Source organism: Schistocerca nitens, chromosome 1 (assembly GCF_023898315.1).
Source record: "Schistocerca nitens isolate TAMUIC-IGC-003100 chromosome 1, iqSchNite1.1, whole genome shotgun sequence".
Lineage (NCBI taxonomy): Eukaryota > Metazoa > Arthropoda > Insecta > Orthoptera > Acrididae > Schistocerca > Schistocerca nitens.
The window spans coordinates 224,488,570-224,514,846 of record NC_064614.1 but is presented as its reverse complement, the minus strand read 5'-3'; the positions used below and the strand labels follow the sequence as shown (position 1 = coordinate 224,514,846).

Here is a 26,277-nt window from a genome sequence, read left to right as displayed (position 1 = left end):
GCAGGAGTAGGTTTTACAATGAATAAAAAAATAGGAGTGTGGGTAAGCTACTACACCCAGCATAGTGAATGCATTATTGTGGCCAAGATAGTCACGAAGCCCATGCCTACAGTAGTACAAGTTTGTATGCCAACTAGCTCTGAGATGACAGAGAGATTGATGAAATGTATGATGAGATAAAAGAAATTATTCAGGTAGTGAAGGGAGACGAAAATTTAATAGTCATGGGTGACTGGATTCAATAGTAGGCAAAGGGAGAGAAGGAAACGTAGTAGGTGAATATGGATTGGGGGGAAGAAATGAAAGAGGAAGCCGCCTGGTAGAATTTTGCACAGAGCATAACTTAATCATAGCTAACACTTGGTTCAAGAATCATGAAAGGAGGCTGTATATATGGATGAAGCATGGAGATACTAGAAGGTTTCAGATAGATTATATAATGGTAAGACAGAGATTTAGGAACCAGGTTTTAAATTGCAAGACATTTCCTGGGGCAGATGTGGACTCTGACCACAATCTATTGGTTATAAACTGTAGATTAAAACTGAAGAAACTTCAAAAAGGTTGGAATTTGAGAAGATGGGACCTGGATAAACTGAAAGAACCAGAGGTTGTAGGGAGAATCAGGGAGTGCATTAGGGAACGATTGACAAGAATGGAGGAAAGAAATACAGTAGAAGAAGAATGGGTAGCTTTGAGAGATGAAATAGTGAAGGTAGCATAGGATCAAGTGGGTAAAAAGATGAGGGCTAATAGAGATCCTTGGTTAACAGAAGAGATATTGAATTTAATTGATGAAAGGAGAAAATAAAAAAAATGCAGTAAATGAAACAGGCAAAAAGGAATACAAACGTCTCAAAAATGAGATCGACAGGAAGTGCAAAATGGCTAAGCACTGATGGCTAGAGGACAAATGTAAGGATGATGAGGCACATATCACTAGGGGTAAAATAGATACTGCCGACAGGAAAGTTAAAGAGACCTTTGGAGAAAAGAGAACGACGTGCACGAATATCAAGAGCTCAGATGGAAACCCAATTCTAAGCAAAGAAGGTAAAGCAGAAAAGTGGAAGGAGTATATAGAGGGTCTATACAAGGGCGATGTTCTTGAGGACAATATTACAGAAATGGAAGAGAATGTAGATGAAGATGAAATAGGAGATATGATACTGCGTGAAGAGTTTGACAGATCACTGAAAGACCTAAGCTGAAACAAGGCCCTGGGAGTAGACAACATTCCATTAGAACTACTGACAGCCTTGGGAGAGCCAGGCCTAACAAAACTCTACCATCTAGTGAGCAAGATGTATGAGAAAGCCGAAATACCCTCAGACTTCAAGAAGAATATAATAATTCCAATCCCAAAGAAAGCAGGTGCTGACAGTTATAAAAATTACCGAACTATCAGTTTAATAAGCCATGGCTGCAAAATATTAACATGAATTATTTACAGACGAATGGAAAAACTGGTAGAAGCCAGCCTTGGGGAAGATCAGTTTGGATTCCATAGAAATGTTGGAACACGCGAGGCAATACTGACCCTACGACTTATCTTAGAAAATAGATTAAGGAAAGGCAAACCTACATTTCTAGCATTTGTAGACTTAGAGAAAGCTTTTGACAATGTTGACTGGAATACTCTCTTTCGAATTCTGAAGGTGGTAGGGGTAAAATACAGGGATCGAAAGGATATTTACAATTTGTATAAAAACCATAGAAACCAGATGAGAGTTATAAGAGTTGAGGGACATGAAAGGGAAGCAGTGGTTGGGAAGGGAGTGAGACAGGGTTGTAGCCTCTCCCCGATGCTATTCTATCTGTATATTGAACAAGCAGTAAAGGAAACAAAAGAAAAGTTCAGTATTAAAATCCATGGAGAAGAAATAAAAACTCTGAGGTTCGCCGATGACATTGTAATTCTGTCAGAGACAGCAATGGAATTGGAAGAGCAGTTGAATGAAGTGGAGAGTGTCTTGAAAGGAGGGTATAAGATGAACATCAACAAAAGCAAAATGAGGATAATGGAATGTAGTCGAATTAAGTCAGGTGATGCTGAGGGAATTAGATTAGGAAATGAGACACTTAAAGTAGTAAAGAAGTTTTGCTATTTGGGGAGCAAAGTAACTGATGATGGTTGAAGTAGAGAGGATATAAAATGTAGACTGGCAATGGCAAGGAAAGCGTTTCTGAAGAAGAGAAATTTGTTAACATCGAGTATTGATTTAAGTGTCAGGAAGTCGTTTCTGAAAGTATTTGTATGGAGTGTAGCCATTTATGGAAGTGAAATATCTACGATAAATAGTTGGGACAAGAAGAGAACAGAAGCTTTCGAAATGTGGTGCTACAGAAGAATGCTGAGGATTAGATGGGTCTATCACATAACTAATGAGGAGGTATTGAATAGAATTGGAGAGAAGAAAAATTTGTGGCACAACTTGACTAGAAGATGGGATCGGTTGGTAGGGCATATTCTGAGGCATCAAGGGATTACCAATTTAGTATTGGAGGGCAACATGGAGGGTAAAAATCGCAGAGGGAGACCAAGAGATGAATACACTAAACAGGTTCAGAAGGATGTAGGTTGCAGTAGGTACTGGGAGATGAAGAACCTTGCACAGGATAGAGTAGCATGGACAGCTGCATCAAATCAGTCTGTGGACTGAAGACCACAACAACAACGTTACCTGACTTTATTTATGTGTGATTGGTGCTTGTCTGTAAAACCTTACGAATAATAGCAGGCACTTGTACTAGTGTAAAAAAAAGCATAGTGGTGTTTTCTCATCCCACAGACGTAGAGCTAAATGAGTCCACAAGGGGGATGTCCACTCACAAATATATTAGGTACTTATTAAGTGCCACCTGGCTCCATGGCACGTGAAAAAATAACGTGCATTTCTGAATACATTTTAGGAATAAAATAATTGGAAATAATGAAGCAGGATAAAAATATATTACAAAAGGAACTCATAAGATTATTTGCAAGATGTCTGTGAAGGAAGACAAATTCCCTAAACAGCTAAACAGGAACAATACTGTGATTGTTATATTCCACAAGAAAGGAGACAGGCAAAACACAGAAAGCTATACATCTGTCGGCCTACTCTCCATAATGTACAATTCAGGGTGAAAATTATTTACACAGACAAACTTTGGCAGATTGCATGGGACAGATTGCATGGGACACTGAAACAAATATTTTTCTCTTATGTCATATTCTCCAGTGAGAGTTTTTTAATCCGTTAGAGGGAGATTTCTCTGGATGAAACTTAATCAAACTAATAGACTGGGAGGTTGCATGGACAATAAAAACATTACTTCGATCACAGTAGAGGTTCAAAAAGATCTCCATTGACCTGTATACAGAGGTTACACTGATGAGTCTTGTTCTGTCTAACACTGACAAAGACTGCATGGGTGCCTAATTCCTAGTGCAGCTGCTACTATACATGCAGCCAGATCCTCTTCTGATTCGACAGGGATTTTGTAAACAATGCTGCACATCTCTTGTCACACAAAAAGGTTCGGAGGGGCCATAAAGGGAACCAAGTAAGCCACGGACAAGGTCCACCACTACCAACCTACTTTTTGGGAAACTGTTGGTTCAAGAATTGACACATAGGGTGACTGAAATATGCCACCTTCAGATACTCATTAGTAACTGCATCTGTCAGGTTCCACAAGGTATAGCATACTCTTTCTATCCTCTTGCAGATGTGGCTAGTATGTTCCTCTGAGTTTAAGGAGGCGGCATGGGGCAGGGAGGCCGATAGCAGGGGGGGGGGGGGGGGGTGGAGGAATGTGTAGTGCTGCTTATGGGAGCATGCAGGGATTTAGTGGGGGACAGAATAGGGCTGTTAGGTGCATTTTACAAGATGGGGGAACTATTTGAAGTAAACATTGTTGACAATAGTTTTTAAAACTATTTCGAAAAGAAATGGATTAAATTGTAAGAAATTCTCATTGTAAACATTGTTATTAATTGTGTATTTAATGTCTATACCTATTTTTCTCTAAGTGATCTATTGGTAATAAAGTTACAACCATGAAAATTTATCAGAACTTGAAAGAGAAGTCAGAGAAAGAAATTCCAAATCACAAAAAAATATTCTCAACAACCACAGGAATTTTTTATTCCTAAACTGGGAAAAGAAGAAGAAATACATTTAATGGAAAATAGCTTAACCACCTACATTTGTTTATTAATTATTTTTATCTGTAACAGCATTGGGTACTAGAGATATTGGACATGGCAAATAGACTGAAATTGTTGACAATCTTCTGTATAAGTAATTGCTTAAATTGTTACATGAGTGAATCATATTTTATAATTGTCAATCTACTGTTAGCAATCAACTTCTACATTTAAAAGAATTGAAAGTCAACAGGAAATTGAACATGAAGGCAGTACTTTAGAAGACAATTTATTCACTGGGTTAGTAGGTGAAGTGGCACTGTAAATGTGACTGTAATGACTTTTTTTTAAAAAAATAGCTTTATATCCCTGGTAATTTTACGTTCTCAGGGAGTATGTTAAAAAACTCCAAACCCATATGAAATTTTGTGTTTTTCTGCTAGACTATTACTGTAAACAAACTTCAACTACAGTGGATGGACTTATTAGAACCAATTTGTTAGTGTGACTGAAAATCAGTTACAAGGTTGAGTAATTAACACATTAAAAAAATTGTAAAAGTTAACAAAACAAGCCGATGACATTTGTATTTTGGGAGGAATTTAATGAACAATAAAATTAACTTCAGAAATCATATCTAAATCATATCTGATTGCATTTCCTGCTCTATAGAACAAATGCTGAATGTGAAGTAGTATGATTCTTTTTTTATTTTTATTTATTTATTTTTTTAAACGAAGGCATCCCATATCTTGTGTGAAAACTAGATACTGAAAACACTTTTAGACTTGATAATTTGTGACAAATTAAAACTAATTGATTGATTAAGACTCGAACCTGGAGATCCGCTTTTTTCATGCAGTGCTTCTCCAGTTGAACCACTCCTGCTTGTATAATCTTCCTACATGTTCATTTCATATTTTAAAATCTTTTTTTGTCTCTTGGTACAGAGGGAAAGAATTTCAATCAAAAGATTAAAAGAAAAACTATGTTTCATTTGTTTATGTATGAGACTCATAACTATAACAGAAATTCTTAGAGTTACACAGATGTTCAAGTAATTAGTATAATAAATGTTTATGTTAGTGGTAATCATTGTTGTGATTATTCCTTTTCATCTGATTATGGTAAATCTGTGTTCACGGACTTGACAATACTAAATACATTATTAATTCTTACAAGGGAACCTCCCCATCGCACCCCCCTCAGATTTAGTTATAAGTTGGCACAGTGGATAGGCCTTGAAAAACTGGACACAGATCAATTGAGAAAACAGGAAGAAGTTGTGTGGAACTGTGAAAAAATAAGCAAAATATACAAACTGAGTAGTTCATGGGAACATATCCATTATCAAGGACACTTTGAACGCAGGAGCGCCGTGGTCTCCTGGTAACGTGAGCAGCTGCGGAACAAAGGGTCCTTGGTTCAAATCTTCCATCGAGTGAAATGTTTAATTTTTTATTTTCAGTTTATGTGACAAACCCTTATGTTTTCATCACTTTTTTGGGAGTGATTATCACATCCACAAGAAAACCTAAATCGGGCAAGGTAGAAGAATCTTTTTACCCATTCGCCAAGTGTACAAGTTAGGTGGGTCGACAACATATTCCTGTCATGTGACGCACATGCCGTCACCAGTGTCGTATAGAATATATCAGATGTGTTTTCCTGTGGAGGAATCGGTTGACCTATGACCTTGCGATCAAATGTTTTCAGTTCCCATTGGAGAGGCACATCCTTTCGTCTACTAATCGCACGGTTTTGCGATGCGGCTGCAAAACACAGACACTAAACTTATTACAGTGAACAGAGACGTCAATGAACGAATGGACAGATAATAACTATGCAAAAATAAAGAAAGTAAAATTTTCACTCGAGGGAAGACTTGAACCAAGGAACTCTTGTTCCGCAGCTGCTCACGCTAACCACGGGGCCACGGCGTTCCTGAGCTTACAGTGTCCATGATGTTGCCCATGTTGCACATGGACTACTCAGTTTGTATATTTTGCTTATTTTTTTCATAGTTCCACACAACTTCTTCCTGTTTTCTCAATTGATCTGTGTTCAGTTTATCAAGGCCTATCCACTGTGCCAACTTATAACTAAATCTGAGGGGGGTGCGATGGGGAGGTTCCCTTGTTAGAAACAATGACATCATACAGTGTGTACAATATTTTTCAGTTCCATTATTATAAAAAAATCATCTAAATATTATTTATTAAGTTATCTCAACATTAATATGATATTCTTTTGCATTTAGATCCTGAAAGAAATTAGATTGTGTCAATATATAAATATGAATATTGTTTGAAACTCCATGATACATATATCAGACTTACAGTTACTTCTGATGTTGCTGCAGTAGTTGTAATCAGTTCTGGCTTTGGCACTGTTCCACCAGTATTGAAAACAGAAGCGATTTTGCTAATATCAACCACTGTATCACCACTTGATTGCACTTCTGCTATAATCAGTGTCCTGAAGCACCATCATATGTAATCAGATGACAGATTCTTAAAAACAAATAAAAAGTAAAAGAGGAAAAAGTACTTCTTACACAAAATTAATCAGTGGAGAATATTTGTAATGAAATGATTGTTTACTAACTTATTTGCCAATTCTTGTCGAGCAAACATTCTTTCTTCCTGAAGTTCCAAGTGATCATCATATGGTGTGACAGAGCAAACTCTGACACTGCTCCTCAGCATGGAAGACAAAAGTTTCTCAATATCTGCACGATCAGATGGAAGTGGTCCAGGAATTATAAACTGCATCATTTTTGTTGGTGATGGTGGTGGGTATACTCGCACCAACGATCGTGTGTGATGTTGTGGGCTTCCTAATGGAAAATATGTATAAATAATTTAGTACAAGAATCATGTAATAATTAAATTTTCATAAAAATTATCGTGTTCTTGGGCCACTGCAGTTGTGGCTACATTACTTTTATTAAGCAAGTATCTTTTTTATGGCCCCTATGTAACAAGAGATGCTACAGTTGCAAGCTTCTGACTAAATTATGCAGTTAGTACAATAAGTGTAACAAAATCTTGATGTTTGTTCATTTATTATTGCAGAAGAAAACTAGAGTCATTTGTGGTATACTGCCAGGAAAGGGCAATGTTGTTTGCATCATACACTGAAGGGCCAGAAACTGGTACATCTGCCAAATATTGTGTAGAGCCCTCTTGAGCATGCACAAGTGCTACAACACGATGTGGCATGAACTCGACTAATGTCTGAAGTGTGCTGGAGGGAATTGACAATGAGAATTATACAGGGCTGTTTATAAATCTGTAAAAGTATGAGTGGATGGAGAGCCCCTCTGAACAGCATGTTGTAAGGCATCCCAGATATGCTCAATAATATTCATGTCCAGGGAGTTGAGCAGCCAGTGGAAGCATTTAAACTCAGAAGAGTGTTCCTAGAGCCACTCTGTAGCAATTCTGGATGCGTGCAGAGACAAGGTGAATGTTTTTCCTGAAAACACTATTAATTTAATGTAGTGTTAGTGATATAAACACCAACACTTATAAATGAGAGCTCACACAAGTACACTATTAAGAGCTGTGTATGAAAAATCTATGGCCAGAACACTGGATTGATACTGATGTCTTTTGCTTTAGGACTTTCATTTCTTGACTGTGTAATTGTGTGACTACATTTATGTAACCTTGACAGCATCATCTTTCAGTGTTGACATTTTTCCATAAGCAATGTATTAACTTTTGTCAGTTGGTAAGGAAACACGAGGAATGTTGCTTGTGGAAGAAACAGAAATTGGTATTATTTGCAACAACTACTACTATTACTACTACTAAAACGATATTCACTGGCCCTCACAAAGAAAGACACTCTAACATTGAAGTAAAAGTTCTGGTATTCTTCTGTGAAAGGAGAAAGAATGGGCAACCTATGACTATAAACAAAGCAAAAGAGGTAGTTACAGTTCTTAATATAATGAGGCAAGAGTTTAAGGCTAACTGGGATGGGTTGATCACTTTCTGAAACGGGCTGGCCTATCTCTGTGATGCTGTACAGCAGTATGCCAAAAGCTTCTAAAAGGATTTTGAGAAGAAACTTCACGAATTTCATTGGTATGTCATCACACTTTGGAAAGAGAAGAATTTTTTGATGTGCCAAAGAGACAATGCTGATGAGGCACATATTTGATTTGATATGCCACGTTATTACGTGATTGATGAGAAGGGGCAAAAAAAAGTTACAGTCAAAACATCAGGGTGTGATAAACATTGCATAACTGTAATAATGGCAATCACAGCAGATGGGTGCAAACTCTCCCCTTTCCTACTATTCAAGTGGTAAGCAAGCCCAAAGACCCCAAAAAATTGAAAGCTGTTTCCTGATGACACCACTGTTCAAAATCAAGAGAAGTAATGGATGACTGAAACTTAAAAACGTGACTGGCTCCAAAATATACAGGAACTTCATTCTGGTGTACTTTCCAAACTACCATCAATGCTTTGTCTTGCTGCATTTTGTGCTCATGTCAGTGATGATGCGAAAAAGAGGATCCACAGCCAAGCCAGTGCCTTTGTTATTATTTCTGGAGGAATGACTTCTGTGTTATAACCCTTGACATCAGTATAAAGAAACCTTTCAAAGGTTACATTCAGGAACAGCACAAAAAAATTTTGTTAACCAAACTGTGAACTGACTCTGACAAAAAAATTAATCATGCTGCACCCTTGGTTTTGACTGCCTGGAAAAGCATTAGAGCACCAATGATTGTAAAATTATTCAAAAAATGCTGTATTTAAAAAACTCTGCATGGCAGTGAAGATGATGTGCTCTCGAACGTGACTGAGGATGATGGGGAAAGAAGAAATGAATCTGTTTCTCATGTAGACTCTCTGAGGATACCATTAATTATGATATTAATGAATAATGATGAGTAATGCCTGTAATTTATGATATGTTTGTTTGCTTGTCTTTCAAGTTAGGTGTTCTTTTTTTAATGATGATTATGTCACTTAACAGTGGTCCATTGTTGTTGTTTTTACAGTTCATGTGTGCTTCCACTGTTGTGTAAAATAAATGTAGCCTACCAGTGATGTGCCAACAAACTCTTTTTTTATGATGTAATTAACATCACAAAAAAAGTGTTTGTAGGTGCATCACTGGTAGGAACATTACATTCAATGGCACATTAGATTTGCATAAATGTAGTAATATCTGCTGGTATCACATAAAATTTGCAACTTCAACCCAACAGTGTCAACCAGCCAGTGACAAGAAGGATGCTGCCAGAAACCAGTATGTTATCAGCTGAATCCAGACTGGGCAGTTGTTGACTGTTCATAACAGAGGATTATACCAAGCTAAAATTTTTCATAGGTATAGGTGATAATGTCGCAGTGTACCCTTCTTGTCTTCTGTGATGAAATATCGATGGCTATCAACTGTATTCTGTGGATGGATCTTCCATGACAGTCATGACACCTTGTATTACATCAATCAATTCATGTTGACACCAATGTCCTATATCTAATTGTTGGTACAGACCTCTATAATTTTTTATAGTTCTCTAGTCTTGGATACCTATGCTATGCTGGCATCAAAGTGATTACAAGTGTCTCACCATATAACAACCTGATTTGCCATTTCTCCAAAGTCACCTGTCTGTTGCCTACTCTAGCACTGCTAAAACACTCAACAGTACATAACGTTACCATCAGGCCAAGTCCACTAGTCCATGAAAAGCCTCGTCATCTGCCTCCAGACAAACTCAGACCACAAAGCAAAAGTCCCCTTTCATGTTAGCACACAGGATCTATCACAACTCTCTGTCACCACCTTGCCAGTGCCCCTAAGAAGAGCAACAGGTGGTGCCCATCGATAGCTTAGCACTAGAGCAATACCTAATGATACCATGTGTCATATCTAAGACTCTGCTATGCACATCCATGGTAAGACCATTTTCTCAAGGGTCAACCTCATCCTTGGCATCTATGACATACCCATTGCAACAGGAAAATATCAAAACAGCCGTCACTACCAGTCAAGGTAAACAGTTTGAATCATACATTTTTAAAGCACTTATGACCTTGCATGTCGTGAACTGAATTTGAACTTGTGCCTATCACCCCACTGCTAATGGTCTCATGGAATGGCTACATCTACTATTGAAGGCATCATTCAGATGCCATACCATAGAGCACTAGACTAACAGCCTCCTTGTTGTCCTATTAGGCACTCAAACAGCTTTCAAAGAAAATCTCAACACAATGATGGCTGAAATAGTGTGTGGACAATAACTGTGACTGTCTGGAGAATTCTTCACCGACTCATCAAATAATATCATTGCAGCATCAGGCTTTGCATAACATCTAGACTCACAGATCTGCAAATTTCACCTGGTTGTTTCAAAAGAACATACTGTCCAATGACTGTTCATTTTCTGTTACTTACATTACTGTAAACATGTTTTGGTCTGACACACCACCATGTAAAATAAGCCTCCATCCCAGAGGTGTACACATTCCACTTTTAATCTGCCCAAGCTTACCTGTTAACCAGGCAGGCAAGCTGTCACACATTACCAGCAAAGTGGGTAGGTTGGTTTACTCCTATCCAAGCCAAGCTATGCCCAACCCAAGCTGGCTAAAGGAGTCTTGCTCGCTCACCCATCTTCCTGCTAAGCTACGCTGCATAGCAGTTTAGTGTGTACACTTTCACTGTAGTCTTATGAGTGAGGTTTAGAAGCTGATTAAAAGCCTTAGCTATTGTCAGTTCAAATCATTATTAGATCACCTCTAATTCATGTTTCCTATAATAAGCAGAACCATATCTGAAATACTAAATTCTTTGCACTTTAGAACCTGAAGATGTTTAATATACTGCAATTCCGACTGAAGTAGGGTTTTGGAAGTCTTGTTTCTGTAACCGTGATTTATTTCTGCCAAATATGACCCCAGTTATATAAATTTTTATTACTTTTCCCAGGCTGTGTATTGCAGTTTCTCTAACTTCATTCTATGTGGCCAGCATAGTTCATTGTAAATTTCCCAAATCAATTTTAGCAAACATGAAGCTAGTTTTTCTTATTGTGTTAATCTGAAAGTACGTGTATGAAAGAAGAAGCTTTTCTTTCATACTAAGCTTTCTTTTCACTATGTTGCGTACCACCAGAATGTGATTTTTAATATCTAATGACCCATATTTTTTTGTACTTCACTCAATGTTAGCCCTAAATTTAGAAAGTTTATATGTACTGCTAAATGGCTTCAAGCCCTCAGGACACATTCTTGCAAGCTTGTCAGCCACTATGTCCTTGTCCTGTTTCAAAAGATTTATGGTGTGAGGAAACTACTGGTGAAATTTACAAATATGGCCTAACATTCTCAGAGTGTTTAGTAAGTATTTACACAATTTGCATTGTGAGACACCTATTGATTTGTTTGAAGCTGCCTCATAAATGCATGAAAACGTTTACCCTGTGCACTGAGGCTCTGTTTCATGACTGGTATATATTCCCCAATTATTAACTTCTCCTCAATCTCCTTTAAGTTTGGTTTGTTCATTTTGCTGCTCTCACTATTACGATAACTGAGCTATAGTGAAACTATCTGTGCAAACAAATACCTGGCTATTTTGTAGTCATGTTGGATTATAGTGTAACCAATTGTCAGGTGCAGCAAGCTAATTGGATCCTGTGAAGCTTGCTGGCCAGTGGATACCCAAGTTGGCATGCTTTAAGCACTGTGCTTCAGTACACATGCACTCTTGTGTCTCTATTGCAGCAGGCTGAGCTGCATTAATGGTTGTGGGGGAGACAGGGGCAGGCAGGTTGGCAGAGAATTTGTACACCTCTGCTCCAACCACTGTACATTTGATGCTGACAGCAATCGCTCTTCTGTCATCATTTCCATTGGCAGACTTAAGCCAGGCTTTAGCCCAGTGAAGACTCACACCAGTTCAGAAACGGCTGCTAACACTGAGATGCTACTTATGTGTGATTTCACGAGGACACCAGATGCATCAGCCTTCCACTACAACAGTCAGTGCCTCTGAGCTTAACTCCAATCACCACTCACTCTAGGCACTGCTTACGCTTCAACCTCAAATATCGTTGACACTTGGGGGGGGGGGGGGGGGGGGAATGAGTGATGTGGGCAGTAAATTTTCTGTTATATTTTATGTATTGTACAGATCCTTATCCTTGAACCACAAACAAATGAATGATAGTTAAATGTTCTCTGCAGTTAACTGTTTCCCAGTGTATTTAGCTATTGTTTGTTGTGTTAAGCAGATTGTATTTTCATACAACAGTGTATATACACAGTGAGCTAAGCACCAATTCCCCCCCCCCCCCCCCCCCCCCCCCCCTTCCCTGGGTCAGGATTTTAGCTCCACAGCCAGGCATCTCACCGTGCATGGGACATCATGCACTTGTACTTAGTGGGATCCTTCCAGAGATCATCTAGTAGTAACATATGACAAAGTTTGTGGAAGAGACTTCAAGCAAGGCAATACTGACGTTACATCACAGCACTTACGAGATGACTTGACTCAACAGTCACAGCCCCATCGTGATCTATGAGGCCCTTCACTTATGCACCATCTCTCACTGACATTCCAATGAAGAGCAGACACAAAGACATAATAAGATCTCAACATGAAGTGAAGTGTTGTGGCTCTGGGAAATTACATGTACTGCAGGCAACGTCTGCCAATGACACATGAAGCTTCAACCAGTGTGACCCCCGATACAACATGAGTATCCATGCTGTCTGATGTGTGTGCACTGTTGTGCACTTTGTTTCTACTTCTTCTTCCAGACAGAATACCAAGTCTCTCACTCCTATAGCTAGCACATATAGGCGAGTATGGCTGCCTGGTGGTGACTGTGCCATTATTGTTAGGGTCTAATGACAATATCTGAACCAGCACCTCTCATACAGAGCTGCACCAGACTACTACACATAGGCAAACTCAGCCATGGAGGTTGGTTGCATATTTAAGAGTCATATAATTTATCATATTAGAAGTGAGTATTCTTCTGCTTCAAGGATGTAAATTTCTTGTTTGGCATGTGATACTGATGTAATTTTGTGGGAACAGATGATTAAATAAATAGAGTATAAGATACATCAAGTTCTGTAAAACTGTCAGCCTTGCAATACAAATATTCTAATACTAACCCATGTCATGTGCTTCCACGAAAAATTCAATTGGGCTGCTTGCATCTTGGATGGAACTTCTCTTTAGCCTCGGTGTAGGTTTTTCGTGGCTTAGTGATTCTCGAAGTCCCAGTAATCCTGTTAAAAATGATTTTAATTATACCTGTTTCTTTTATCACTTTTTTATTGTTACTGTGGAGTTATATCCATTTAGAGTTATTATTAGCCAAGCCAGTTCCAGACAGGTGATTCAATAACTACATAATATGAAAGATTCCTACTACCAAATATACATTGACTGTCATTGGCTCTGTGGTATCACAGTTAAAGAACTTTTGTTTCAGATCTTAAGATTACCAAACCACAGCACAGGAGATATCATAATTTTGCAGTAGTGTTCCTGGTGGCACACTAACTGTTGCACAGAGGCATGATATTTTTGCAGTACTGCTCCTAGTGACACTTTACTGGATGTAGTACTGCTCCTAGTGACACTTTACTGGATGTGTTACTTGAAAAGACTGTTCAGAAATTGACTCCAATCCATGAAACATTATATAAACTACTGATGTTACAGAAAGTACTTAATCTGTACTGTACTTCTTTTGTGCTTAGGTGTCCTTTTTAAACAAATTGCTAAATGTTTGCTTCTAACACTCTGAGATGAGCTATCCTGAGGCCAAATACACATTTTAAATTAAAATCTATTGTGCTGAATCTAGGAGTAACACAACACAGTGTGACTTAGTGGTGGTTAGACACAACCATTTGTTCCAAGGCTGGGTACCGTCTTTGGAATTTAGAAGCACAGTTGTTGGGAGGAGGATTGAAATGTTCCAAGAGGTGAAACAAGTGTCCAATCCAGGCTGTTATTTTTTAGGATATGTTTAGCAGATAGGTATGCAACCTTAGAAATTTAGCAACCTCACTGAGCATATAGTGATGATAATGTTAATATAAAAGTGGAACACAAATTTTAGCTCTGCTGAGAGAAAAACCAGACAAGGTATGTATTATCACAGTTGACCATCCACTCGAAAACATGCAGTTTTTCTGTGGTGGAGCTGAAGTGAGTGGTGTGAAGAGGATAAGGGGGAGTGGTTTCACTTTCTGATTCAAGGTATAGACAAGCAGATAATATGATGATATGGACTCGACATATAAGCTGAAAATGGGGAAAAATTTGGAAACCCTGGGAACTCATGAAAGCTGCCACAGAGAGACTAACAAGGAAATTGATATAAAAGGGAACTGTCAATCAGGCAGCTATGTATCACAACATTAATGAATGTGCTTTTGGCAAGGAGAGCATTTGGAAATGAAAAGCTGGGTAGAGATTGGGCCAATTACAGGGATAATATCCTTTTGTAGGTAGGTGACATCAATAGTGAGAAGGAATAAAGGTGTTTGGTGGAAGGGGGAGTGGGGGGGGGGAGGGGAGAAGACAACACACAAATACACTTTAAATTTGAAAAAGCTTTGCTTGAACTCAGGAAGAGCAAATGATCTGGTATTGATGAAACACCAGCAGAACTCTTGCAGACATTTTTTTGTAGAAGACTTTTAATAATTCAGAATTGAATATTTTTTTCTATTCTTAGGTAGTGTGTTATCAACTACAGGGGCACAAGGATGATCCACTCTCTTTATGCGGAGTAGACTGGAGTAATCAGCAATGGCAGAATGATACAAGAAGCCAAAATCAGAAATGCTGTGAGACATAGTTGCTCACTGTCACCACTGATATTTTAATTTGTATATAGGAGAGCGAACGAGAATATTTGACTTGCTTGATGTGGATTAACAGAAAATCATGATTTGGTTGCTGACATCAATAGCATCAGCCATCAAAAGTGAAGAGTAACTGATTTACAGACTTAATGAAATGGAATATATATGTCAGCCAATAGATATAAAGTAAAGAAAACTGATATAATTGTGGACACAACAAGTGGATGTTCTGGATGGATAAAGGTTAAATTTGACTAGAGGCTCTTGTTGGGGCGCATGTGTTTTGCTATCTTAGAAGTAGAATAGATAAAGAAGGAAGATGCAAGAAAGACATAGCAAGGACTACAAAAAGCAAAAATGGTGTTTATAAAAAGAAAAAAAAACTACTAAAATCCAAAACTATAAAATATAAACTGAGATCAGAAAAGGCTTCATTAAAAATTATCTTTGGAACACATTTCTGCATAGGAGCCAAACATATTTGGGGGAAAAAGGAGATAAAAAAACAGAAGCCTTTGCAATGTGTTGTTATGAGAAACTGTGGAAGATCAGCTGGGTTGACAGAGTAAGGAATTCAGATGTTCTGAAATCGGTCAGTGAGGGGAAAAAAGCTTACTAATGAACATAATGAAACAAAGAGACAGAATAGTAGTACACTTCTGAGTGTTCTGCTGAGTTGTTTCCATTTTATGAACAATATTTTGAGGACTGAACCAGCCATCTTCTTCAGGTATTGTGAATTTTGCTGTTTCTACTCACTGCCTGAACTCTATAATCAGACAACAATTCAGTGGAACACTCAGAAATTAACTACTAATCAGTCACGCTGAGAAAATTTGGGAGATCACAAAGAGATAGCACGAGAAGAGTCATTGCTGAAGATAACAGTTAATTGAATGGTAGAGAGAAAGAATCACTGGGGCACGCCTGCATGTCAATATGTAAGGCAGATCAGTGATGATGTGGCATGTGAAAGGATCTCATGCGTCAGTAGACAATATGACCATAAGGAACTGCCACTTGAAGCTAATGGACACAGGCTCTGTATCATATCTGAGGAGGTGCAGTCATTGCTCAACATCTGGTATGGAGGAAATGTGCAAGTGGTTCAGGAATTTGCATGTGGTTTGGGGACTGTTCACTTATAGAAGTCATAAAGACAGCCATGTCATGAAAGTGGACACAGTTTGAACACACAGTTTGAACTGTTCTGCAGAATGAATTAAATATTCATCCTTGGAAACCACATTACTCTCAGAAATTATCACCGGACATTGGTTGGAACATGGAGAGCTGAAGCTTTCTTAGTATGGAGACTGTTCTGATAGTTTTGATAATATCCTGTGGTTAGAAGAAGTTGTGTAGCAAGTTGGGGAGTCTGTTAACTGGCACAATGGTTATTATTGGGCACAGACCATTCTAGACTGACTGTTGAATAAAGTCAACACCAATCAAAGGGATTAGTTTGGTGCGGCATGACACCCACAAAAACTGTGCTGTTTCATGACATCCACAAAAGTTGTGGGCGCATATCTCATTTGGGACACAGTGCATGCTGAACAGCATCCCAAGATGCTTGAAAATGATGTATGCAGTATTGTATTCACATGAGACCATTAGAATGACCTAATCTTAATGGAACATGGAGCCTTGCCTCACTACGGAAGCCTCGACACTGGTCGGGACAATGTAGCTACGTTGAGTGGGCAACAAGGAGTCCTGAGCAAATGCCTATCTGGGAGTGGGCAAAAGAGAAAGTTGATTGCACAAAACCAAAAACTCCTCAGGAATGGGAAGAGCGAACTTGTCAAGTTTTTGGAAGAAACCACTGGATTATCAGCAGAAATTTGTCACAAACACCCCTCTCCATTTATCTAAATTCATTGAAGAAGTTTGTACTGAGGAATAATCAACGATACATTAGTTACATGTGATGAGGCTTCAATGGATGGCACCAGTTCTTTATCAATAAACTTAAGTTATATAAAGACTCGGTCTTCTTATTACAGTTTGAAATAAACTTCCAGCCCAAGAGCCCTAACTGATTGTGATTGGTGTAAGGCAAAGTTTGTTATGAGAATTACATTCCATGTTAACTTACTAAGAGTTATAAGCCACCTGCCCTTAGCCAGGCACTCATATCAAGAAAAAAGTTGAAGAGGGATTTATTTAATCATTATCTCATGCATTGAAGATAATTTCTTGATGACCTGTCATTTCCTCACAGAGTATAGTATCTGATTTTCTATGTGATATTGTTGATTTGATGATGAAAATTTTGCACTGTGTATTTAAATGGATCATTGTAGGTGCTCATTTTCTATTCCAGATATGTTTTAAAAAATGTTATGTGCAAACTGTATTCTAAGTACTAACTTGACACACTTCACTTTACTAAAGAACTATTTATCATAGCATATAAGTATGCTACTGTTTTTTGATTTCAAACTGTGCCTTTATCCTGTGAAAAGTTTCACAAAAATCAATCATCTTAGTTGTAATTTACAAGCAGTTTACTAAAGAAATTTATGGCACTCTGTCAGAAGGAAAATGGTGGAATTCCTGTGGAGCCTCATGGAAACAACACACAGAAATATTCAGTATATTGTGAGGACTGAACACAAATGTGTATATACTTAAAGTATTCTTACTCCAAAGAAGTCACAATTACTGAAAATATTTGATAAGTACATAAGAATAAGAATAAGAATCTTTATTAGCCGTTCAGTATTTTCTTATACAATGGGCTTTGTCAATAAGTTCAATTACAGTATAAAGATGGTTATATTCTCATAACAATGTATATATAAATCATATGAATGTTAGTGTAGTACAATAGCACACATTAAGAATTTTATATATTGTTAATTTTACAATAAAAAAGAAAACTTATACAGATTTATATTAAGCAGGGAGTATTCATGTCGATGAATTGCAGCATCAGTTTAATTTCTTTCGCGTTGTACCTCATACAGGACATTTTCTGGTGGACTACCTGCAGTAAACTACTCACCCATTACCACTGAACTGATTGGTTTTAATTAACCTTGTCTTAATGTAAGGATTTCGTTCAGATTTGAATAAACAGTCGTGCAGTAATACACCATGGCATCTAGTTTCTGTGAGAAGCCTCCTTTCTTTTGTGTTGAGGTAGTATGTTGTGCTTTGTTGATAGTCACATTTTAAATGTTCAATCATCTGGATAAGAGCTATGAATTATAAATATGCTGTGGTTGTATTTTTCCAATTAGGTCAATTGTAGATGTATGGCAGTATGGTGAAGATGAGAGGTGCAATACATGATCTGTTCAAGCAGGACCATGAGAAGATTATCTACATTCAAAGACTGAAAGCTATTAGGAACATGAGAAGAAACAATGTTCATTATAAACAGACATCTATTCTAAAGCATTTATATGACTTGTTTCTTTGCCAGTCATCAGATTAGTTATGCTAGTCATAAACAACAACAGTAGGCAAACAACAGCTGCTTAGTATATCAGAGGAAGAAACAGTATTTCTAAGTTTGCTAGCTCTTGTATATTCATTTATAGCCTGTATAAGCTAAAAGCTAGTAAGGACACATCTACAGGATTAATATCTGACAATTACTTCTTTATGTTATCATATTCATTAGCATATAAGTTTCTTCATAATGATACACTCTATGAATGACTGATACTCTCACAAGCCAGTGGATATGAAATGGAGAATGTTCTCAGTGAATGGTAATAAATGACACTTCTCCTTCTTCTTTTTGTTAAGAGTTTTTTTTACACAACCTGGGATGGGCTTTGCTGCACCTGTGTTTTATTTAACTTTGTGGCCAGATGCCCTTTCTGTTGTGCAGATCATCAGATTCCTAAGGGAGAGAAATTGTGTTCACCACCTGTATGTGAATTGTGTAAACTTTGTCCTGTGTGCGATTGTATTTTAACTGTTTCTGTATCATATTTTCTAAGGTTTAAAGTGAGGACCAGCCCAGCATTTACCTAATTGAGTAAGGGAAACCACCTGAAAACCACACTTAGGTTGGTTGGTGCACAGCTGACACTCCACTGTGCAGGTTCGGTGCAGATTTGGCTCTCCTTCCTTTGATGCAAGCTAGCACACCGTGCATTATACTATATGAGCAGTCCAAATGGTAATAAAGTGCACTGAAGACAATAGTAAGGCCAGAGAGCAAAGTAAAAAGAATGGTCAACATGATATCCATTACTTAGCATGTGACATTACCTTTTCTGTTAGTAGAATAGATAAAAATTTATGGCACTACCACACCATAACCTCAATCATCATCATCTTTAGCAGCAGCATCTGTTGCATCATTTGATATTCACTGCTCAATAAAATGTCTCCTCTAGTCTTATCTACACATCACACTATTCCGTAAAACACATCTCTGCTGCTCCTGCCTGTGCTCTAATGTAATCTGTCTACCTATAACAGTCTCAGTCTTCTCTTATGTCATGGAATCTAGCGAAGAACTTCCCCAGCACATTTACTATTAATTCATGTAGTTAAATGTCCCGCACATCTCCATGATATCTTCCACTCCTATTCCCTCATCCAGTTTTTTGTCTTTCTTAGTAATTCTCAAAATGCATCCCCTGATTACTTACTCAAAGACACTAGTTTTTGAATGGTTTCCACATTAAAAAAATCTATGTCTCATTGCAATAAGATGAAAATGGTGATATTCTCTGATTGTAAACTTTCCTTTTCAGATATACTAGAATTCTTGTTTTCAAACCTCTATTCAGTTTTATTAAAAGCATTCATGTGTGTTTTTACTCTTTTGCTTCATTTCCTACCCATCTAGTCTTTGTCTTCAACTACCTTCAACACAAAAACTCATCTGGTTCTGTGAATTCTCTGTTAATTTGTACTAATTTCTTTCTGTTGTACTTGTTAATCATTATCTTAGTATTATTATTGACTTAATGGGCTGCATTCTGACTTACTGTATGAAGTCCTTCCATTTATTGTTGAAATTTGTCGTCAGTAGAGGAAAACATTGCAGTATCATTAGCAGTAAAGGTGATTAAAGTATGCTCCATTAATGTATATTCCCTCATAGTTTTCCCTGAAACTTTTTTCTACAGTTGGTGGAAGCATATACAGTAAATTTCATTTTCCATCCATTAGGTTTGCAGTGAGTCCTTTTTCTATTTATTTTTATTCATAAGCTTCTGAACAATAACTGAAATAAGCCTTTCATGACTCCACATGTAACAAGACAAAAGGATCATACACAAAGTGCAACGTAAGTGATACACAGAGTAACTGATGTGAGCAGTACAAACTAAAAGAACATAGTGAGTATAGTGAGTATGAGTCAGCACTTCTGTGCACATATATAGGTGTGATTCTCATATATAGGCAGAGACTGCCATGTGCACACAGTTGGCGATTGATTGAAGTACACACGCATGGCAGCACTATACTCAGTGCAGTCACACTCACACACATAGTAGCAGGATACAGCACACCTCTCCTGTGTGTGAAGAGGGTGTCAAGGTGACAGAGAGACACATTCATCAGTTCCAGAGTGGCAGGAGCCAGTGCCGACAACGGGGCAGAATGATGTGTTGGGCAGGCACCAGAGCATAGGGCCAGAACATGCAGAGACGCGGGCACGCCTGAGGATGGTGGGCCCAAGCAGTGCCTGACTATAGCTCTGAGGAGAAGGGTACTATCACCTTCTCTGCACCATCGTCAGCAGGCAGGTCCCAATGTGGAGGAGGCCAGGCTGGACCCACCAGTGACAATGACTGATGTGACAATGGCGAGGGGGCCGGCAGAGGTGGCCCAACTAGAACACAGGTGCGGCAACAGACCCAAGGCCAGAGACGGACCAGCATCCAGTGCTGAGAAGCTGGATCACCAGGGTGTCACACATGCAGGAGGCAGCCAATGGGACAGGGGTGCCTGCGCAGCAGCCTCTTGAGGTGGAGGGCAATGGGGCAGGCTGTGGAGACAGGGGCCACACCTGCGAACCTGTAGCTTCTGGTGGTGAGAGGGTGGGGGTGGGGCAACTGATTAAAGAGACATGCCACCAGCCTGTCAGCTGTATGGATAACACAAAGACGGCATCCCCTGCAGTGGACAACAGTGGCCAGTATCTACTTGGAGTGGCAATCAAACCCTCACGCCCACTCTGGTGATCCCGGTGCAAAGTGGCCTGACAAACCTGTCTCTGGCAGATGTGGCACAGGCCGCAGAAGGTGAAGGAGCATGTGTGGCTGCCAGCTGTGAAGCATCTGAGCTGGTCTCTGCTCTCCCATAGGTGAGAAGTGATAGGTGCTCAGAAACAGAGAAGGGCATTGTCCGGTGAAGAATCCTCAATAAAAGTTTTCATTTGGGACTTGGATGTATACGCCAGTCATTCTGCCTCACCATTTGATTGAGTGTGAAATTGTGGATGTGTAACATGACAGATGCCATGACAGGAACAAAACAAGTGAAAGGTTTGAGAAATGAACTGAGTCCCATTATCGGAAACTAAGGTACAAGGCAATCCCTCAATACAAAAAACCCTCGAAAGCATATGAATTGTGGCCTCAGCTGAGATCAATGCACACTGGAAAATGTAAGGATACCAGGAAAATGCATCCACAACCAAGAGCCAATAGGAATTCAAGAAGGGGCCCACAAAGTCTAGTTGAATTTTTTCCCATGGCTGGCATGGAGCAGGCCAGGGGGACAGAGATGCCCTGGAGCTGCCTGTTGTCAGACACACTGCTCACAGGTGCTGCATTGTGAGGCAAGGAAATGTAAGGGTTAAACAAGGAAACCTAGGGCTTATGGTCAGTTACAAGGTGAAACTTGGAGCCTATGGGAGAGTAACACTGCTGGACAGGAGTGAGAGATTTAGAGTGACAGCTGCCAGCATATCAGTGTACTAGGACTACGCCAAGGCCATACTGTGGAGTGTCAAGTCACCAAAACTATGTGCTGGTCCAGAGAGAAGGTAGTTAAACAAGGGGCCAAGAGTAGTGTAGATTTCCGCATTTGAAAAGCACATTCGCAATCCAGGCTCCAGCAAAAAAGGTACATTCCTGAGTAACAAGGCATGCAACAGGTGGTCCAATGTGGCTGCCCTGGCAGTAATTTATGGTAGTAGGCTATTGTACCTGGAAGGTCTGAAGGTCCTTTGTGGACAAGGTTCAAATGGCTCTGAGCACTATGGGACTCAACTGCTGAGGTTATTAGTCTGTGGACAAGGGGCAAGGTGTACATGTAACAGTGGAGATTCGCTCTGGCAGAGGACAAATGTCATCTTGCTTGATCTTGAACCCCAAACAAACAAAAGTTTGAAAAAACTGAGATTTCATGAGGTTACACTGTAAGCTTGCAGAATGTAAGACACAAACAAAATGCATAAATTTTTAAGTAACACCTATGGAGGAAACCATGACAACATTATCATCCAGATAACTAATGCAACCTGGGACAGGCATATTCAATTGCTCTATAAATTGTTGTAAAATAACTGGTGTATGAGGCACACCAAAAGGAAGGTGCAAATATTGATAGAGGCCACAAGGAGTATTCAAAACCACAACTATCAAACTCTTCGTTCACAGGAGCATGCTGATACGCCTCAGAGGAATCAGTTTCAGAAAAGCACTAGCCATCCAATATTTTCGCCAGTGGGTCCTCCTGGCGTAGAAGAGGATATTTATCATGATTGACCAGGCATTGAAAGTAGTACTGAAGTCACCAGAAACGCTAAGTTTCCCTGGCGGCTTCTGAACTATAACAGTTTGAACCACCCCTAGGAATTAAAGTCTGTTCAATTCTGTTTTCACTTTATCTTTCATGGTGACAGGAATAGGATGCACATGACAAAGATGAGACCAAGCTATGGATTTCAAAGAAATATGAATAGAAAAATTTGTAGCACACCCTATACCTTCTGAAAACAAGTTCAAAAACTCCTCACACAGTGTTTCCAATTGAGAAGACGGTACCTGATTGGACACAAGGTGAACTGCATTGGTGATAGAAAATCCAAATGTTGAAATGCGTCCATCCCAAACAAGTTCTCAACACCAGCATCAGCAACCACTAAAAATGTAATGGAATGAACCACTGACTTATATGAGGCAGATGCTGTAAATTGTCCCTACAGCACAATGTTATAACTGACCTGCTTCCACATGACGGGCATCAACAGTGGCGAGCCTAAACTCACAAAAGTTTGAGAGTTCAATGACTTCACTGCAGCACCTTTGTCGACCTGTAGCCAGAGCACTTTGCAAAAAACATGATAAACAACTAGGGAGAAGTCATAAGCATTGGACTCACACAGTTTCTGTCCTTGTCCCTTCCAGAGCAACCTTCAGCAAATGTCAAATGGAGACAGTGAAGCCTTTCTTCTGACAAGCATTACAAGTAGTAGCCCAGTGCTTAAGGCACATTGAACATTTATGCTGGACAAAACAGAAAGGCCAAGATGAAAACAGAGAATGCCAACACTGGCGCTGTGGTGATCACGGCTACTTGCTTGGACCAGTCTTAGTCTGCTTGGCACTGGGCCCGCATGTTTACTGCCGCCGCTACTGCTTCCTTGTGCAAGCTATCTGTTGTCCTAGTGCACACGTATTGTGACACTGCTGCCACATTGCCCTGTGTTTAAATTTTACCACCTGCTGCCAGAAAAAATTCTAAAGATTGTGCTATTTGCAAAACTTCTGCCAGTGGGGAGTTATTGGCAGAATAAAGCCTTCTGCCACACTTTCTTGCCCAGAGCTAAACAGATGGCTGTGTCATGCAACAAGAGTCTGCATAAGAGTCATTATGGGCATCAGTAACAAACTGACAATTATGTTGGTTTCAGTAGAATACAACTTGCGCCACTATGACATGTGTTCATTTGTGATGATAGTTGGGTAATAAACTGCACATGTGATCAAAAGTAAGAGCTGACAGTTCTTGTAAAGCCACAAAGTGACACAGTAATTGATACACATTAGGTGGAATCCATGAAAGGAATAAGGCTTTGTACAAATTAAGTACACACTACTACACTGACACTACACTCGGCGCACTCACACTCACATGCATCAGTAGCAGGATACAACATAATGATTTCTTAGAAATTTTTTCATTGTTATTGTTTAGTCTTCTAAAAAACTCAGCAATATATATATTTTTGAGAAAATAAAAATACTAATGCTTGCTACAAACCTGTTATTTTATCTATACGAAATTTCGTTGCATCCTGTGTATTGTAGTCAATGGAGTAATGGACCACATTGTTAGGTGCTTCAGCATCACCATCTAAAGCCTGAAATAGTTTTCAAAAGTTGTTTATAAGGATCAGCTTTTTAATCAAATTCAAATGACATGTTCTACATCCATAAAGTTCTCATAACTATAATTTTGCAGAATGAACAATGAATCTAATCTAATCTAAATGCATGAATTTTGTCAAAACACTGCACTTTGATTTACATGACACTGTCAATATGAAAAACAGATGTTTCTGCCAGAAATTTTACAAAGGCAGCTCAGAAACTGGGTAATCAGGACATTTTGTCATATCTCATACTGGATCTAGAAACATTTATTTCTGACCATGATCACAAAAAAGAACTATGAATTAAACTTGGGAAACTTCATGTAGAAACTCTATACCTTTGCATAGAGAAGGAAGTGACAGTCATTTTCTGGTGGAAAAGTTTTTAAAATTTATCACAGATACAAGAAGGAAACTGGAGAATTTTAGAGAAGCTAAACTAAGTTAAAAGTTTACCTAAAATCTCCTGTAATATGTTTGAATATTTGGATTATGGGTTTGCCAAAACTGGCTATCACTGTACGAAACATTGCTCATTGTTAATAAATCTCCATCATACTTAGAGTAATAAGAATACTTCTGCAGTTATTGTAGCAGATGAGCATCTCCATATAACAAAAAAAGAAAAGAAAACCAGAAACTTTTTGAAATTATCAGCTGTTCTATGGTTTTTTGAGTATTACTAGGGAATGAATGTCTTTGCCAAATAACACAAGCTGCATATCTATAATGGTAATTATTAATATATATAGGCTATAGCAGAAGTATTTCGACTAGCTGCAACTCTATAGGCCTAATGATGTATGTTTTGGCCCATTCCATCCCTGATGGTTTTGTCTTGATGAGACCTGCAGAACATAACGTCTGATTGAATGAATTTCCGATGACATTGTAACTCTGTCAGAGATAGCAGAAGACTTGAAAGAGCTGTTGAGAAGAATGGACAGTGTCTTGAAAGGAAGATATAAAATGAACATCAACAAAAGACAGACAAGGATAATAGAATGTAGTTGAATCAAATCAGGTGATTCTGAGAGAATTCGATTAGGAAACAAGACTCTTAAAGTGGTAAATAGGTTTTACTATTTGAGTAACTGTAACTGATGATGGCGAAAGTAGAGAGGATATAAAATGTAGACTGGTAATGCCAAAAAACGCGTTTCTAAAGAAGGGAAATTTGTAAACATCAAATATATTGAGTATTAAGAAGTCTTTTCTTAAGGTATTTGTCTGGAATGTAGCCATGTATGGAAGTGAAATATGAACGATTAGCAGTTTAGGCGAGAAGAGAATAGTAGCTTTAGAAATGTGGTGCTACAGAAGAATGCTGAAGATTAGATGAGTAGATCATGTAACTAATGAGGAGGTACTGAACAGAATTGCAGAGACAAGAAATTTGTGTCCTATCAGTTGATAGGACACATTCTGAGACATCAAGGAATCACCAGTTTAGTAGGGAAGTGAAGTATGGGAGGTAAAAATTGTAGAGGGAGACCAAGAGACAAATACAGTTAGCAGATTCAGAAGGATGTTGCTTGCAGTAGTTATTCAGAGATGAAGAGGTCTGCACTGGATAGAGTCGCATGGAGAGCTGTATCAAACCAGTCTTTGGACTGAAGACAACAACAACAACAACAACAGTAGCTGTTGGATCATATTGTCCAAATGGTTCTTTGTGTTTATGACATTTGATGGAGCTACAACTGTTACTTGTATTCTGTTACATAGGGCATCAGTAAGCTTCATGTAACCCTCTTCAGGACTTTTTTGTACTTTGAGGCCATTGTGATTGACTTCATATTTCTTTGTCAATTACAACTAAATTGTGTATTTTGGCCCACCGAATGAACAAATCCTTATATATCTCTTCTCTCGCTTAAGAGGATAGCAGTACATGAATAATTGATTATTTACTGCTGTTTCTGTCACTTATCAAGCAAATTACATAAATCAAGACAATA

At 38.6% G+C, this 26,277-nt stretch overlaps 1 protein-coding gene across 1 annotated transcript in view; it reads right to left on the bottom strand.

Annotated features, from left to right (window-relative positions):
• LOC126238244 (cadherin-86C-like) overlaps positions 1-26,277 on the bottom strand; it is a 333,139-nt gene that overhangs the window by 36,228 nt on the left and 270,634 nt on the right. Inside the window, exons 14-17 of the mRNA XM_049947781.1 lie at positions 24,205-24,304; positions 13,300-13,416; positions 6,743-6,974; positions 6,475-6,613 (exon numbers count right to left, since the gene is read on the bottom strand). Of these exons, the coding sequence (XP_049803738.1) occupies positions 6,475-6,613; positions 6,743-6,974; positions 13,300-13,416; positions 24,205-24,304 (588 nt within the window). The remainder of the gene's footprint in view (positions 1-6,474; positions 6,614-6,742; positions 6,975-13,299; positions 13,417-24,204; positions 24,305-26,277) is intronic.